This window comes from Cervus canadensis, chromosome 2, assembly GCF_019320065.1.
Source record: "Cervus canadensis isolate Bull #8, Minnesota chromosome 2, ASM1932006v1, whole genome shotgun sequence".
NCBI classification, from domain to species: domain Eukaryota; kingdom Metazoa; phylum Chordata; class Mammalia; order Artiodactyla; family Cervidae; genus Cervus; species Cervus canadensis.
In genome coordinates this window covers 106,977,573-106,995,997 of record NC_057387.1, presented here as the reverse complement: position 1 = coordinate 106,995,997, position 18,425 = coordinate 106,977,573, and the positions used below count along the sequence as shown (strand labels likewise).

General features: G+C 47.7%; 1 protein-coding gene across 1 annotated transcript in view; it reads right to left on the bottom strand.

Annotated features, from left to right (window-relative positions):
- Positions 1 to 449: 449 nt before the first annotated feature.
- Positions 450 to 18,425, bottom strand: part of EFHD1 (EF-hand domain family member D1) — a 45,670-nt gene continuing 27,694 nt past the window's right edge. Inside the window, exons 3-4 of the mRNA XM_043461999.1 lie at positions 11,580 to 11,714; positions 450 to 1,733 (exon numbers count right to left, since the gene is read on the bottom strand). Coding sequence (XP_043317934.1) covers positions 1,599 to 1,733; positions 11,580 to 11,714 — 270 coding nt within the window. The 3' untranslated portion in view covers positions 450 to 1,598. The remainder of the gene's footprint in view (positions 1,734 to 11,579; positions 11,715 to 18,425) is intronic.

The following is an 18,425-nucleotide window of genomic DNA, read 5'->3' as shown; positions in this document are numbered from 1 at the left end:
GACTTCACTTTTTTGTTTGTCTGTTTTTAATTTATTTATTTTTGGGTGTGCTGGGTCTTCGCTGCTGCACAGGCTTTTCTCTCATGGCGGCGAGCAGGGGGCTCCTCTCTAGTTGGGGTGCCTGGGGTTCTCGCTGCAGTGGCTTCTCTTGTTGCAGAGCACAGGCTCTCCAGCTCCGGGGCTCTAGAGCACACGCTCAGTAGTTGTGGCGCATGAGCTTAGATGCTCCAGGGAGCTTAGCTCCCTCCTGGATCAGGGATCGAACCCATGTCTCCTGCATTTGCCAGGTGGATTCTTTACCTCTGAGGCACCAGGGAAGTCCCACAGTGACCACTTCTAACTCTACTTCAGGGACACAGTGTCAAACAGGAGCCTGGACTGGAAGTGGCCCACACAGAAAACATCCTCCCCTCTCCTCCAATTCAAAGAAGACAAGAGGCACGCGGATGTGATGGCTAAGCCCACTTGCACCGTTTATTTAAAAAGAATAGCTGTAAGGTAAAAATGCAGATGTTTTCTTCATTGTAAAGACAGCAGTTAAAAAAGGGAAGAAATAAATATGACGTTAGAAATTATTTTATCAAGTACAACAAACCCCTGATATCTGGGAGCAATCCCAAGAACTCATAACATGTACAAATTTGTGCTGAAGAACAGCTTCATTTTGAACACCTTAGAGCAGATGTTGGGAACTGGCTAGATGGTGAAGATGGTCATAACTTTTCAGATTCTGAAAGACTCTGGATTTGTTACTCGGCAACGGCAAGGGTCTACTGTAATATAATTTGCATCGAGTCAGAATTAATAAGAATTCTTCTACTCATTAATATTATTTATAATCATTCTCTCATTCTTACAGTTAAGTAGCACAGTATTTAGGAGAAGGGGGGAAAGGCTGAGAAGTGCAGAGGGGAAGGAAAAGGGAGGGACCTAAGAGGAACGCCAAGGACAGGAGAAAGGCGATGGGGAGGACCAGAATCCCCCGTCTCTTCACTCTTTCCTGTCACCTCAGCAGCATGCTGTGGCCCACTGTTGGAGAGGGACCAGGCTATGGTCCAGCCTGGCCTGCCTTAAACCTCACATCACCAAAGGACAGAAGATGCAGGAGCATCTGGCAGGATCAGGCGAAGAATGAGAACAAGGAGGCTGGATGGGAAAGAAAGGAGAGACACAGAAAAGGATGACCCAGGGAAATGGATGTTGTTAACATCACTGGCCTCCCTCGACTCTCTCCTCTGAGGACCACCAAGGAAAGTAGTATCTGCATGAATTAACACAACAGACCACTCTTTGTTGGGGAGGGGTAAAGAGATAGGAACAAGCAGAGGTTGCCAAGTGGAGGCACGTTCAGGCTACAGAGAAGGGTGGAGGAAGGCACGCAGGAGAGAGACTCGAGGGGGCAGTGGGACCTTCTGGGAGGGGTTCCCAAATGGGTATGAGAGCCGCCCCCGCCACCCCACGAGGCCAAGGAGTGTGCACTGGGTGGTGGGTGTGGAGGCTGGTTGGGGCAAAGGGTCAGCAGGGGTGAGGGTGCCTGGCCAGCTCTCCCCAGAGCATCTGTGAGGCACAGCGGTGCTCAGAGGTCAGGGTCAGCCCCGCTAAGCACTGAAAGCGGCCTTGAGTTCCCGGAAGGCTGCTTGGCGGACCTTCCTCTTCTCTTCCTCCCGCTTCCGCTCATCTTGCTCTGCTTTTAGCTCCGCTTCAAACTTACTGGCACAGGACAAGGCTTGGACCTGCAGAGAAACAGTGAGGGCAGATCAACAGTGAGAGACGAAAGAGACGCCTGGAGCGGGAGCAGCCCACCAAACAGAACTCGGCGGTCTCCAGCCACATGGCCCGGGACCCCGGCCCCGCTGCAAGCAGGACCCCTGAACCAATGCTCCCTGCCCGCGGTCTTCCCGTGTTTGCTTTCTAACAGCGAGGGTAGCGTCATTTTACTTGCTTCTGTGTTACACATGCTCCTTCCAATCTGTTGCGGTTGCCTATTCCACCTGGGCTTTTCCTTTTTTTCTAGCTTGTTCATGATACTTTTTAAAATTAATATTTATTTATTTAGCTGTACTGGGTCTTTAATTGCAGCATGTGGGATCTAGTTCCCTCATCTGGGTTCGAATCTGCGCCCCCTGCGTGGAGTCTTAGCCACTGGACCACCAAGGAAGTCCCGGGATACTGTTCATATCCACACCCACTTCTATTGCCCACTTCTACTTACTTTCCACCTTTAATTTCACAATGGTATACGTTAGTTCTAGGGGAAGTCAAGAACAAAATGAGCTCCCTGTGGGCATTTTGACTGGGATTGCATCAATCTGCCTGCAGCAAAGGGATATTTTTAGGTGGTGTTGTTTGGTCGCTAAGTCATGTCTGACTCTTTGTGACTCCATGGACTGTAGCCCGCCAGGCTCCTTTATTCATGGATTTCCAGCCCAGAACACTGGAATGGGTTGCCATTTCCTTCTCGAGGGGATCTTCCCCACCCAGGGATCAAACCCCTATCTCCTGCATTGGCAGGCAGATTCTTTACCCCTGAGCCACCAGGAACATCCCATCTTTAGGTGTACACTATTTTTAATAAAAACTGCTAGATCGCCCTCCACAGAGCTGCTCCAGTCTGTACCTCACCATCATGAAATGCAAGGCTCCTTTCCCCATAACCTTACCAATGCTTATCATTAACCTTTTTCCTGTTTGCCAATCTGATGTGGAAGAAAAACTGGCACCTTCTTTTATTTCTTCTTTGATAAACTGGAGAAGGAAATGGCAACCACTCCAGTACTCTTGCCTGGAAAATTCCATGGATGGAGGAGCCTTGTAGGCTACAGTCCATGGGGTTGCAAAGAGTCAGACACGACTGAGCAACTTCATTTTCTTTCTTTCTTTCTTTTCTTGATAAACTACCCATTTATATTCTTTGCCCATTTTATTCAGCTAGTGTTTTTTTCCCCTTTAATCTGCAATTCTTTACATAATTTAGATATATATTTTTCAGTTAATTTCCTCCAGTCTTTTGTTTGTCTCTTTACTTCAAGGTACCTTAGGTCATACAAACATTTAAATTTTGATGTCATCAAAAAGTTCACCTATTTCCTTTCCAGCTTTTGTACTTTATATCATGTTTAAGAAGTTCTTCTATGCCACCCTGGTTCTAAACCCATTTTCCTGTAATTTCTTCTCATACTTTTTTGTTTTCATTTTCCCGTCTGGCTCTTGAAGTCCCCTGCAATTTATTTTGGTGAGGGAGCCTAGTGGAGGGAGTTACTTCATTTTCCTAAGTGGAGAGCCAATTGTCTCAACACCTGTTACTGAATAGCCCATTATTTTCCCACTGATTTGAAAATTATCTTTTCCATATACTAAATTCCCACATGAAGGAGATCAGTTTTTATTATTTTCTATCCCATCCCACTAACTGGTTTGTTTATTCCTGCACTTGTATACATTAGTTAATGTTACTGCCTTATAGAATGCCCTAATATTTATAAAGAAAGCAAATCTTCTTATGTTGAAGAGCATATTTTCTTATTTTCAAATGTGTGATTATGAATGTGTATTAAACTTCACCAAATGCCCTTGAGACATCTGATGGCAATGGTCACATTCTTCTAATTTAACCTACCTATGATGAGTATATTTAAAAAATTATCCCTGCCATCTTAACATAAATTTCAAATATTATAATTGCATTCCATTCCTTAATGTTTTAGGATTCTTACAGCGATATTTATTAGGTGGATATATGAATTGGTTGGTGTTATTTTTATCTGATTTTGTAATCAGATTCATGATGGCTTTAGAGAATGACTGTGATATAACCTTTTATGTAAGTTTCAGGTACACGGCATTATAGTTCAGCATCTGTATACCCTACAAAGTGATCACCGCCGTGAGTCTCATTACCACCCATCACCACGGAGTTGACTCTCTTCATCCATTTCTCCCATCTGTCCCCCAACTTCCTTCCCCTCTGGTTACCAAATCTGATTTCTGTAACTATGAGTTTCTTTATGGAGCCTTTAATGGTTTTAAATTGATGTATCATCATCTTTCATTACTTCTACCTGTGGGCATCATCTCCTTGATTTCTCTGTCACTAGCTCCCTTATCTGGAGAAGGCAATGGCACCCCACTCCAGTACTCTTGCCTGGAAAATCCCGTGGACGGAGGAGCCTGGTAGGCTGCAGTCTATGGGACTAAGAGTGGGACACGACTGAGCGACTTCACTTGCACTTTTCACTTTCATGCACTGGAGAAGGAAATGGCAACCCACTCCAGTGTTCTTGCCTGGAGAATCCCAGGGACGGGGGAGCCTGGTGGGCTGCCATCTATGGGGTAGCACAGAGTCGGACACGACTGAAGCGACTTAGCAGCAGCAGCAGCTCCCTTGTCTCATTGTCTCATCAGTCTACCCCCTGGTCCACTCATTCACTTCTCTGCAGTGCTGCAGCTAAGAGTTACCATTCCCTACAATGCTTTTTATTTAGTCCATTCTGATTTTCATTTCACTACATCCATGGTTGTTGTTTAGTCGCTAAGTCGTGGCCGACTCTTTGCAACCCCATGGACTGCTGCCCCACCAGGCTCTTCTATCCATGGAATTTCCCAGGCGAGAATACTGGAGTGAGTTGCCATTTCTTTCTCCAGGGGATCTTCCCCAGGAACCAAATCCGCATCTCCTTCACTGGCAGGCAGATTCTTTACTGCTGTGCCACCTGGGAAAACCACATCCATGGTAGCCCAATACAGAATCTCATATTTCACTGAAAAATTATAATACCCTTTTCAAACCCTCCCTGTACTTACTTCACAAGGGTCCATTTCTGAAGCCAAATACCAATGAAATTACCAATTGGCAGTACGTATTATGTTTTTACTCTTTCTGGATCCAACTCCCTAGAGATAGGGTCAAGGAAATTATGTTTTCCAAACGTCCCCCCAGGTATTTCTCAGGCCCTTGGGGCCCTGCTCTGACCCAGCAGTTCTCACCCCTGGCTCCCTATGCCAGAGTCCTCAGAGACTGCTCTTTCTTGATTAAGGCAAGATGTCCAAGTTGGAGGTTACTGTCGTCTACCCAGCCCCTCCCCCAAGTATCCCTAATGGTTGTAGAATCCTGCGACCTGGGTTCTAGCTCCTATTTCCTAACGTGGGCCTCGCCTTTATTCACTTTCTAACCCAGAACAGATGCCTAAACAATCTTCACAGCAGCAACCGTCACATAACCTCCAACTGCCAGGACCCGCACTTCTGCCAGACACTTCGGCCACCCTTGGGCCAAGGCCTTTGTCTGCTTGTAGGCTGAGAATGTGTTTTTCTTAGAAGCCTCACCAGGACCCACTGGGAGTGAGGATTTCCAGTTTGGGCTGGTCCTTCACTGAGGCTCTGCCCTCCTCCCAGCTCTTTCCCCACAGTGGTCATCCAGATGACCGCAGTCTCCAGGGACCCTGTCACTCTGCAGTCCATCTCCTCCCCCCTTGTTTAGAAAACAGAGGAATTTGGTCTGTCCACTCTGGACTCCTCTCCCACCCTCTTCATCCCTCCCCCTTTCCCTGTGTTTCAGGGTGGGCAGGAAGCAGATCCTGGGCGCTTCATTGAACCTCTCTGAAACCAGAGAAGTACCGGCTGCTACCTGCTTGCAAGCCAATTGTTTGATTTTCAGGAATTTTATGAGCTGGTTGTGAAATATAGCCATTGTTAAAAATTAGATTTATATACTTTCACAATAAAATTATATTACAAGCAAAGGTAATACATACTTAAAAGTCATCATTTTCTGGTGATTGTGTTACATTTTACTACTGTCTGTATCCTCAAGGTTATCTACGTCTGTCACATCTCTAAGGTGGAAATCATGTATGATGACCTGGTACCATGAATTGTCCCAACTCCATGTTCAAAGGCATTCTGTTGGTAGCTCGAAAGCAATCTCAGGAGGAATATTCACACCTTGGAAGAACAATGCTACAAACAAGGGTTTGATTATTGTTTCAGTGACTATGTCTAGACAATCTTAAGAAAGTGATGGAAAAATGTAAAAAATGTGGATTAAATGTAAACATGTGTAGCGTCTGCAGCCTTCACATTATAAATAGCTCCAAAATGGAAAGACTGTTCTCCCAATATTTAAAACCTACTTCGAATTCAGCAAAGATGTTGCTCACATCATTGAGGAATGAATGAAGTTCTGACACGTCTTTTCACTTTTTTCTCATAAATTAAACAAAATACTACCCAACACGCATGTTGGAACTACATTCCTTTGTCAGTTGCAATCATAGACTGCCTACAGACATAAGAGTCCAGCAAAAATCAAGGAGTTATTCTTTAAGAATCAATAGCCTCCTCCAACTAATAAAAATAAATGGAAAATAAAATAAAATAAAATAAAAATAAAAAACATCCTGGGATAACAACAACAAAAAAAAAGAATTAATAGCCTATAAGGGGGACTTCCCTGATAGCCCAGTGACTAAGTCTCTGAGCTCCCAATGCTCAGAGTTCAATCCCTGGTCAGGGAAATAGATCCCACATTCTGCAACTAAGAGTTTCCATGCTACAATGAAGACCCGGTACAACACAATAAATTTAAAAAGTATTTTTAAAATACTTTGCTCTTCGGACTTCCCTTGTAGCTCAGTCAGTAAAGAACCTGCCTGCAATGCAGGAGACCCGGGTTCGATTCCTGGGTTGGGAAGATCCCCTGGAGAAGGAAATGGCAACCCACTCCAGTATTCTTGCCTAGAGAATCCCATGGACAGAGAAGCCTGGTAGGTTCCCAATCCATGGGGTCACCAGAGTCAGACACGACTTAGCAACTAAACCATCGCCATTTTTAAAAAATAGACTATATGAAATCTACAATAAAAATAGTGTATATTATTATTTGTACATTGCATGTTATGTATCCTTTTTATCAGCAAAATATATAATAAACTTATATATATAAACATATATATATTAAACATATATATGCCTTCTTATATATAAGAACTAAAAATATAAGTTCCCTTCTCCAGGGAATCTTCCCAACCCAGGGAGTGAATCCAGGTCTCCCACATTGCAGGCAGATTCTTTACAAGCTGAGTCACAAGGGAAGCCCAAGAATACTGGAGTGGGTAGCCTATTCCTTCTCCAGCAGATCTTCCTGACCCAGGAATCGAGACGGGGTCTCCTGAATTGCAGGTGGATTCTTTACCAACTGAGCTATCAGGGAAGCCCATATATGTGTGTGTGTGTGTGTGTGTGTGTCTGTGTGTGTGTGTCTGTGTGTGTGTGTCTGTGTGTGTGTCTGTGTGTGTATTTTATACATATATAAAATACACACTTTGTCCAGAGAGCCAGTTGTTAAACATTGATCAACAAACCACTGTCTAAGCCTCAGTCTCCTCATCTGCAAAGTGGGTCAATAACACCTACCTGCAGAGAGCTTGTATGAAGATTAGATTGTGTAATCTGAAGTGGTCAGCAGAGGGTCACCATCAACACTCACATGCTTGCTAATCATCCCACCTGCCCATTCCTGGCAAGGTCAGAGGAAGGTTGGGGACCTGTGCAATTACTTTACTTGAGGTCCTTCTCCTCCACCTCTCCTCTCCATTCTATGATCTCCAAGTACTTGTCCTGTCAATCATTCCACTCTTTATGTTTTCCTCCCCTGGATCACTTCCTTGTGACCTAGAAACATGCCGATATCTATCTTCTCTAGGCTAAAAAAAAAAAAATTTCTTTCCTGATCCTAAGCTACCATCCCCACTTTGTCTAGGCCTCCTCTGCCAACCTTCTAGACAAAAAAGCCAGCTATCAGGGCCCTTTCCCCAGTTCCCACCTACCCCTTACCCTATTACAATCTGCCCTCTCTCCACAGTGAACCTCATCTGTCAAAATTCTCCACTGACCCATTTGCTAGACCCAACACCTCTGCCCCAACCTCATCTGATTCAGTCTCCTCTTGAAATTGCTCCTGTCCTCCATATCAGCATTTCTCCAGAGTTTCCTTGTGTCTCTGATTATTTCTTTTCCCACTCTAGTCGCCATGATGTTCTGCCCTTGGTCAATTCCCTCTAGTTTCAGGTTTCAGTTTGTATCCTGTGAAGCTAGTGCCTGTGGTCTGTGTGGCTGGTTGTCCATGAAACAACCATCCTCCCCTGCCCCCCGCTTTCTTTCTATGAGATGCTTCCCTAGCACATGGCCCAAGGGCCTAGGGAAGACTGGCCTCACCCCTGGGCTCAAGGAGAGGAGCCCATCAAAGTAACAATATTGCAGCCCTTGTCAGGAGTCAGTTCAGGAATGGACAAGGTGGAAGAGATTATTCCATGACTATAGTATCTAGTATGCCTGTCTTCCTTAATAGCAGAATTGCAGCTGAGCACAAGGATCCCCAGGAAAGAAAAAAAAAAAAAAAGGCATTCTGTACTCTCCCATTTAACGGGGTGTGGCTAAGTTCTGTCCAACAGGACTGAGCAAAAGCTAGTAGCAAACAACAGTGTGCCCTTCAGATAAAGGGGCAGGTCTTTCCCTTGCCTGAAGTCACCTCGGACTTGACAGTCAAACCCAGCTTATCACTTTTCCTCCCTAAACCATTCACATTCAGGGACAGGGGTCCTGTTTTGATTTTTCTTGGTATCACCAACCCCTGGCCCCACAGCTCCAATAATCTTGTCGCTTTTTACTTTCCACCTCCAATCACATGGTCGTGAACACAGAGTTTTGGGGTTTTGTTTTTGTTTTTGTTTTTTGGCTGCAGTGTGCAGCATGCAGGATCTTAGTTCCCTGACCAGGGATCCAACCCATGCCCCCTGCACTAGGAGCACAGAGGCTTAACCACAGGCCCACCAGAGAAGTCCCAACACTGAGAGCTCTGGAGGGTTTGGGATTCATCCCCACCTCCTTCCCAGCCCACTGTCATACTCCTCATTGGAGTTCTTCTCCAGGCGTCTACAGAGCCTCCCTGAGTCCAGTCTCTCCCCAGGCAAGTCTGTCCCCATTGTACCCAAGGCTGATCAGAGCAAGGCCATGCTCTCCAAGATTGGCCATGCACCGAATCCTCCCGCAGAGCCCGGGGAAAGTTGGGTGAGGTCTGGGAAGCTGGTCAGCAGATAATTCTGGTGATCCACAGGCTGGGGAAAGCCTGACCCTCAGGGGAGCCCAGAGCTTCCTGTCCAGCTGTGTCGAGTACGGACAGGGGCCAGCCTCCAGCCCCTCCCCACCCCATGCCTCAGAGCCTTGCTCTCACGGTTCCCACGGCAGGAACGCCTTCTCCTCCCTGATTACAAGGTGAATCCCCATTCATCTTTTAACATCTGTCACGAATGTCAGCTCCTTTATGGCCTTCTCCCAAATTCGGGCAATGATTTCCTCCATTCATCATTCATGCCAACACTTCTTGAGGGCCATTATTAGCCAGGCACTGTAATTACACAGGCAACACACCTACTCTGCCTTTGAGTCTGTGGGTGAGGAGGCAGACGTATAAACAGAGCACGTTCAAAAAAATTTATTGTTATTCTTTTCATCTTTTCTCCCGGTTGTAAAAATAACGCACAGACATTATAAAGCCTCACAAAATTATTTTAAAAAGTCAGTCCCTCTGACATCACTATTACTAATACTTTGATACAAAGCTGTCCAGGTTGTATTTACTATTTCACAAAATTGGGTTTCAAGCATACTGTTTTGCCTAATTCACTTTGGACATCTGTCCACACATAAGGGGATGACAGAGGACGGGATGGTTGGATGGCATCACCGACTCAATGGACATGAGTCTGAGCAACTTCCAGGAGATGGTGAAGGACAGGGAATCCTGGCGTGCTGCAGTCCACGGGGTCGCAAAGAGTCAGACACGACTGAGGGCCTGAACAACGACCAAACGTAAATGCAGCTGCATCTCATTCTTCAAAGCTATCGTATGTGTAAATGTGTGGGTGAACCACAGTGGACTCAATTCCCGGGTCACAGACATTTCTGTTATGTTCAGTTCTCCTCCATTACCAACCAACTGTATGAAAAGCTTTGTCTATACATCTGTGTACATTGGCACGAGGGTCTCTGAAGGATAAAATCCTTGAGGCAGGGACTTCCTTGGTGGCGCGATGGATAAGGGTCTGCCTGGCAGAAAGATGCTGGACTCTTGTCTCCACGCAGCATCACAGAGCTGCAGAGAGAGAGTGCTGGGCTTTGAGGCCTGAACAGGCTGGGCTGTGTCACCCAGGACACACTGTTTCTGGGCAAAGAAACTCCTGGGATAAGCCAAAGTTCCACGAGAGGTGGGGCTTCCATGGTGGCTCAGTGGTAAAGAATCTGCCTGCCAGTGCAGTAGATGTGAGTTTGGTCCCTGGATCAGGAAGACTAAGCAACCACTCCAAGGGGTTGGCCCCTGGCTGGAGCTGTAGGGAGGCCCAACAGCTCGTATCATATATGGAGTGTGGTCAGTGAGCCAGGCACTTGCTAAACGCTTCAGACGCAAGAAAGCATTTCATCCTCGTGGCGATCTCATTATCAGCTCCATGGTACAGATGAGGAAACGGAGGCACCGAGGTGACAGGTAAGTGGAGGAGGCAGAAGGTGAACCCAGGCGGTCTTATCCACGGCACCCCTCCCACCCGTCCCCCCAGCCCCACCCTCAATTGCAGAGGGAAATTTGGAGTGTTTTCCTGATCTCTCTTTCTGCCAGTGTGCTCTGTGGAGAGGAAAACGACAGCACCCAGCCTGAGATAAAATCTCCAGAAACATTCAATGACCGTATGAACTCATGAATGAACAGAAGCACCCAGAAGGGCTCCAAGACCCCGCGCTGCAGAATCCTTCCCGGCTTCATGGCATCGTCAATGCTGCACACAACAATTCGGATCCAGAGCAAGCCAACGAGGCAGCCTCCTCGGGGCCCGTTAGTCACTTGTTTACACACAGGTGTCTAAGGTACAAACACGGAGATAGCCATTCAAATAATCCGTGTGGTTTGGGGTAGAGAGGAATTCTCTAGGAAAGTCTGGCTCCAGAGCTGTCTGGGACCATTGCACCCGCAAGCCTGTTTGAATCTGATATCAGGGGCTTCCTTGGCGGCTCAGTGGTAAAGAATCCGCCTGTCAATGCAGGAGACATGGGTTTGATCCCTGGTCTGGGAAGATCCCACGTGCTGCCGAGCAATTAAGCTCATGCACCACAACTATTGAGCCCGTGCTTTAGAAAACCTGGGAGCCACAACTACTGAGGCCACGTGCTGCAGCTCCTGAAACCCGAGTGCCCTAGAGCCTGTGCTCCTCACAAGAGAAGCCAGTGCAGTGAGAACCTGCACACCACAACCAGAGAAAAGCCCGAGGCGCAATGAAGACCCAGCACAGTCAAAAATTTTTTAAAAAATCTGAAACCAGGATCCAACGCATTTGCCATTTTCCCATTTTCCCATTCGTTTTTAATTGTCAGATGGCACACAGACACACACTCTCCTTTCCTTGCAATCTCACATGCTCAAGCGATCGCCGTTTCCCTTGTCCTGGGGGAGTTGATGAGCTGGTCGCCGGCTGGGAGCTCGGCTGGGCAGGCTGCAGGGACAGACGGACTGTGCCACGCAGGAAGGAGGCACCTACCTTGGCTTCAAAGAAGTCCTTGGCACCTTTGACGCCCTCCAGGGCAACATCGATCTCAGAAAGCTTCGCCAGCGCCATCAGCCCGCTGTCCTCCTGCAGTTCTCCCACAGCGGCCTTGTGGAATATGAGCAGGAACTGCAGGGGAAGGTTGGTAAGGGTCAAAGTCAACATCACCGAGAGATTTATAACAGTCCCCTCTGACCCGAGCTGCAGTCATTACAGCCACGCCTATTACAAATGGTGCCCACGTGTCCACGTGACAAGTTATTTTTTTCCCTTATCACACTGTCAACACTGAAAACATGGGGAAATTCCCTGGAAGTCCAGTGGTTAAGACTCCATGCTTCCACTGCAGGGGATGTAGCTTCGATCCCTGGTCGGGGAAACTGAGATCCCGTATGCCTCGAGACACAGTCAAAAAAACAAAACAAGGGGTTTCCCTGGTGGTCCAGTGGTTGAGCCTCCGCCTTGTGATGCAAGGGACACCGACTTGATCCTGGTCTGGAAAGATGCCACGTGCCAAGGAGCAACTAGGCCCACAAGTACTGAGCCTGTGCTCTAAGAGCCCAGGAGTTACAACTGCTGAAGCCTGCTCGCCCTAGAGCCCGTGTTTCACAACAAAAGAAGCCACGGCAATGAGAAGCCCACACACAGCAACAAAGAGTGGCCCCCGCTGGCCACATTAGAGAAAACCCACGTGCAGCAATGAAGACGCACTGCAGCCAATAAACAAACAAACATATAAATTTTTTTTTTAAAAAAGGGCCCATCTTCCCACAAGGATGTAGGAGAAGGGGCACCCTCATGTCGATGAGAGTGTAACCTGAATCAAAATTTTTGGAGGGTGTTTTGGAAATATTTACCAAAAATAAAATGCTTTCACCCTTCCAATCGTTAATTCCACTTCTTGGAATCCATCCCTTAAAACATGCACATAAATGTTATATCACATAAAAACATTACATAAAATGGTTTAAGAAGAAGCTCTATCCATAAAAGCAAAAAATTGGCAACATCCTGCTTAACAGCCATGAAAGAAAAAGTCCAGTAGACTGGTATGCACTACTTTTAAAACTAAATAACTTAATATTTCTGATATTTTAAAAAACCATTCCTACTTCCCATTTGTGTCCCATTTTGATGTTAAACTATTTACCTTTCTTGGTGTTTTCTACTTTAGTTCTGTCATTTGCCTTTCAATTTTGTTTATGGTGAAAATTTTTTTCAAAAGCTATCAATCTTTGCTTTTCTCTCACCAGTGTTATGCTTAGAAAATTCTTCCTTGCTACCAAGGTTACAGAAACAATCACCTGAGTTTTTGTCTACAGCTTTTAGGACTCTTTCAAAAAAAAACATGTAAATATTTAATCTCTGAAATTTATTCTGATCTGTCATGTGAAGTTGATCATTAACCTTATTTTCTTCCACATGGTTAGTCAGTAATCCCCACACCACTTATTGAATAATCCATCGTCTTCCTGAAGATTCAGAATGTGACCTGAATGAATTTGTCTTTAAAGTCAGTCTCTACTAAGAGAACACAATACATACAATACTCTGGAGAATACATTTTTAAATAAACAAATGGGTCAACCTGAATGAGTGTCCTTGCTCTATCTCAACCCTTGCATGTTCTTCCATCACCCCAAGGCAGTTTTATGGCTTTTTTTACTTAAAAATTTTTTTGTGAATTTATTTGTCAAACAGCTTCTATCCAACTTCCATAATTTATCCATCTGAAAAGAATAGATCTTCTCAGGTGGCTCAGTGGTAAAGAATCCCCCTGCCAATGCAGGAGATGTGGGTTCGGTCCCTGGGTTGGGAAGATGCCCTGGAGGAGGAAATGGCAACTGACCCCAGTGTTCTCGTCTGGAGAAATCCATGGACAGAGGAGCCTGGTGGGCTACAGTCCATGGGGTTGTAAGGAGTCAGACACGACAGCATCTGAGAGTACACGCGCACACACACACACAATATGTATGCCTAAAGGGAAATTTCAATTTTCCTCTAAAGATTGTCTTCCCCAAGAGGAAAGAGCATTTTCTAAAGCAGAGTAAGAGGTAAGACAACCTCAATGCTCTTTTTCCAAATTCCGACTTGAGTGTCTCTTACCGCCTAGAGGGAAGCATGTTTCATTAAGTGAAAATCCGAGCTTCCACCATCACCACCCCAAAACGCCTTGCCAACAAGTCCTTCTTTGTCATTCTTGCTTTGAGGGTCCTAACTCCACTGTGGACTTCACCAAAAACAAAGCAACCGGTGAAGCAAGATGTTGCAGCACTTTCAGCTTCACGGAGGAGGCTGCCACTGTGGTCAGCTTGGCTCGACAGAAATGCCACGGTCACCCACCTGCAGCTTCAAACTCTCTCACTAGAGGCCGGCAAAGACTCAGTTTGCGGCAGACTCTCAGAGCCAGAACACCGGCTCCAGAGAAGACATGGAAGTCAAGCCTGTTGAAGGAGGAGAGGTTCTCCCAAGAAGAGGATGGGGGACAAGGGGGCTGGGGGATGGTGGTGAGCGGGCTCTCATAGAAGAGACTTAAGAGCCCTGCACATGTGAGCCTCAGACAGAGGGAAAGAGTACAACACCCAACCATCTCTCGGTCACCTACGCATCCTTAAAGCACTTAGTTACAGAAGCCACCCTCCTCCCCAATTCTCCACAAGGCAGACACAAAACAGGTCGTCTCTCCCTCCCAGGGAGACAGCTTAGGAAAGACAGAGCACCGCCCCCAGCCAAGCACCAATCCTAGTGACCTGAGGCTGGGGAGTCTCTTCTCCGAAACTCACTTTTCTTACTCTGCAGCAGAGATGACCATGTTGGTGTTTACAGAAGGGTTTGGGAAGATCCTCTGGAGCAAGAAATGGCAACCCACTCCAATATTCTTGCTTGGAACTTCCCATGGACAGAGGAGCTTGGCGGGCTAGGGTCCGTGGGATTGCAGAGAGTCAGACTTGACTCAATGACTAAACAACAGCAACAACAGAAGGGCTTCAAGTTCCTCAACAGTCCTTTCCCCTGAGTGGATCCCAGCCACGTGTGCTCACTCTTAACTCTGCCAGCTCACAGGTGACCACAAGCAGCTCTGTCATAACTTAGGGCTCTCCCTGCCCCAGCCAGTTAAAGAAAAAAGATCCAGCTCAACTCGAAAATCTCCAGCCTTTCATAAAGCACGCCAGACTTTCCCATTTAATGTATCACAATCACCAACCCCTGAATGACAATTTCTCCAACTGCCCAGCCTTGTTTGTCTTCCTATTTATAGTCCACAAAGACTGGTATGTTGTAGAGAATTGGAAAGTGTCCTAGCTGTGACTCTGAGCAAAGAGGGGGGAGGGAAGGAGAAGTAGAAAACAAAGAAACAGAGAGAACTCACAAAGCTAAAAAGCAGTTTCAGACATGAGCTAGCAAATGCTTGTGATGAATTTAAGGGAATTTTTAACTCCGTGGCTCTGATTGGTGATGCAAACACTTCCCCACATTAGTTAGAGCTCTGAGGTGGCGAGTGACAGAAACACACTTGTTGGCTTAAGCAAAAAGAAGGTATTCATTATACAAATAGGCTATCTCAAAAGCCAAGGGCAAAATACAGTGGCCTGGATGAAGATTGGAATGGGGAGAGCCAAAGTGTTCAAGACAGGGAGGCCACATTCTCTCTCGAGCGCTCGTGTCTGGACCACATGGTAGAAAATGGCCACCCCACACTGAATTATCCTTGCAGGGCCACTGTGCCGTACTTCAGCCCCAAATTCCCAGATACAGAATCCAATTGACCTAGTCTGGCCAGGGGTCCACCCACGGTCCAATCAACCATAAACAGACAGGGCAGCAACCCAGGACAGCCAGGGCTGCCATGGACCCTCTTAGGGAGGGTAGGGTGGGAGGAGAAAAGAAGACCTACAGTTTCCAATGTATGCTGTGCATGCATGTGCATGTGTGATCAGTTGTGCCTGACTCTTTGAGACCCTATGGACTGTAACCTGCCAGGCTCCCCCGTCCATGGGATTTTCCCGGCAAGAATACTGGAGTGGGTTGCCACTCCCTCCTCCAGGGGAATCTTCCCACCTGGGTCTCCTACACTGGCAGGTGGATTCTTTACCACTGCACCATCTGGGAAGCCACCCAGTTCCCAGAACTGACAGGTAATCTAGTAAACCCCTTATCCAGCCTTTGTACAAAACCACCACACGTCTGGTCTTAGAGCAATTCTTTGAGACAGATGTAATGGAATTAGTAAGGACTGCAAGCAAAAGGGAGGAAGATATTAAGGGCTCTCTGTCTGCCTCCAAAGGAGACTGAGGTGGGGAGTGCCTGGAATCCGATTCTAGATCCCCAGAGCTATGGAGATAGAACTGCTAACTCCAGTGCGTCCTGTGACTTCTCCTACCTGTCTGTACATGTACATAAACTATAAAGGCGAACAATTATCTTTTACACACAGTTTGGCAATCTGCTTTTGTTCCTGCTTCTCACACTGTCAACATTTGTCCTCTGGTCATCAAACACTGTCCTAGATCATCGTTTTTAAAGGCTCCATGTGTGCCATTTTGTTAAATACCCCAAATGTGCACATATTATTTTCATAATTGGAAAAGAAGTGGTTTAAAAGAAAGATCAATTCCCTTGAACGTTGGGGGAAAGTAGCAAACTGGTGCTTAATGGAGACATATTTTCTGTATCAAAGGGCTTTTCTTTGGATGTAACTCACTTCAGTCAAGTTAATTCAAAGAAAAATAAAGGGAATATAAACTCACCAAGCATCTACTAAGTGTCAGGTCAGGAAGGCACTATAGAAATGAGCCATTTTGTCTATCTAGCAGCTCCTGCCATGTGATGATGGTGGTGGAGCTGTTGACTATGATGCCCTGTGGCACATGACCTGGATCTAACCAATCACAGTATCCTGGATGCAATGATTGGCCCAGGAGGTGGGCATATACCCCTATGAGGGCCAATCAGAAGCCTTCTTCTGAGAGTGCTATGGATTCTGGGATGAAGTAGCCCTGCATCCCTTAGGGCAAGGTAGCCTGGAGCTGCCAGCAACCATCTTGGCAGGCACCAGGGACAACACCCTATTTGGAAAGAAAGGATGTAGAAAAAAGCACAGTCAAGATACAGCAAGAGAAAATCCCTGATTACTTGTGTCTAAAACACTTTCACTTCTTCATCTCCTAGGTATGTGAACCAAGAGTCGCTTGTTCTTTCCTTGTTTAAATTAGTTAGCATCCTCTTTCCGTCACTAACAGTCAAGCATTCTAACTGATAGAGGCATAGAAAGAGAACTTTGTCCTCAAAACAGTCCTGAGCAAAAAAACTGTTAACAGCCCTATTTTAAGGACATAAAAACTGAGGCTGAGAAATAATGTGTTCCAGTTGTGCCGCTCTGTGTGGAAGATGGAAGTTGGAATGTACACCTCTTTTCATTATACACACTCGGCATCAGCCCACTGGTGGCTTACAACATGGGTGGATATCAGCAGAGTGAAATCCTAAGAGCAGGAAGTTGGGCTGTGGAGTATTAATGGCAAACGCATCCACACTTCCAAATCTGTACCTCTGGGCGTGACTCCTAGAGATGGGGCCACAGTGGGGCTCTGAATTGACAAAGGACTGAACGTGAACACCACTGAAGGCCTGTAGGTGGGTTGAGTACCCACAACGAAACCCTTTGGAAATGTCCAAGCCTCTGATCGAAATGGCCAAACCAGCAGCTAACCCAAGGCTAACTGAGCATCTTGGAGACAGCGAGGGGCACATGCGGGAGGCTCCTGGGTAAAACAGAGGGGAGGGATTTTCAATCGGCGACTTGCACAGACGTCTAAGCACCCTCGATTTCCATTCCCCAGAGGTTAAAACTTTGCCACAGAAGTTCTTTCCCGACGGCGCAGGCCCACGGTAGCGCAGCCGCTCTGAGGTGAGTGCCCTACCGCGCAATCTCCAGCTATTTCAGCCCCGGCGCAGCCGCAACACGCCGCCCGCCCGCCGGCCGGCCGGCCCGCCCCGCAGCCAGCACCCTGCCGCCCCCGGCTCCAGGCCTGGGCCCCCGCCGGATTCGGCCCGCCTCGGGCGGGGGGCCCCGGCCCGGCCCAGTCAAACCGCCACCCCGAGGATGCGCAGGCCGCACTAGGCCCCAGGCGTCCTGGCGGGCTCGGGAGGGAGGCGCTGCCCTCCCGAGAGCCCCAGGGTTCCGGCCTGCCCCGCCGCCTAAGGCTCTCGGGGCCGCGGCCTCCTCTCCGCCGTGGAACCCGGGGCCCCGGCCCGGCCTTCCCGTGGGTTCGGGAGCTGGAGGCCCGGGAGAGCGCGCTGGCCTGGGAGCGGGAGGTGGGCGGGCTGCGCGGGACCGGAGCGGCGGCTCCCAGCTCGCCTCCTCGGCCCTTCCCGGGTCTGGTCCGCGGGCGGCGCGGCGCGGCGGGCTGGGCCGGGGCGCAGGAGCCGCTGTCTCCTGCGGGAGAGGAGGCTGGCTCTTCGGGCCACCTCCGAAGCTTCCCTCCCGCCGGGTTGGCGTGGGCTTGTTACCCAGGTAGACTGGGGGACGCTGGAATATGGCGCGTTGCCCACCTTCTTGCAAGTTAGGAGGCGGCAGCGACGGCAGTTCAAGGAGGAGGGCGCAGAGTCCTTTTGTACTCAGAAATAAGGAGCGACATTGTGTTTTCTTCGCTAGCTAAGATGCTGCGGGTGGAGGGGCCTCGGTTCTTTCTGTGCGTGGGGTGTTGGTCCCCAGGGGGAGGGATAGGGGGAGTGGCGCTACCCCGGGAAGGGACCAGACCTCTGACACTGGGAAGACAGGAGCTCTGGATGGCCTTGTGCATGGGTATTATCCCACAACCCCAGCCTTGCGGGGAACTC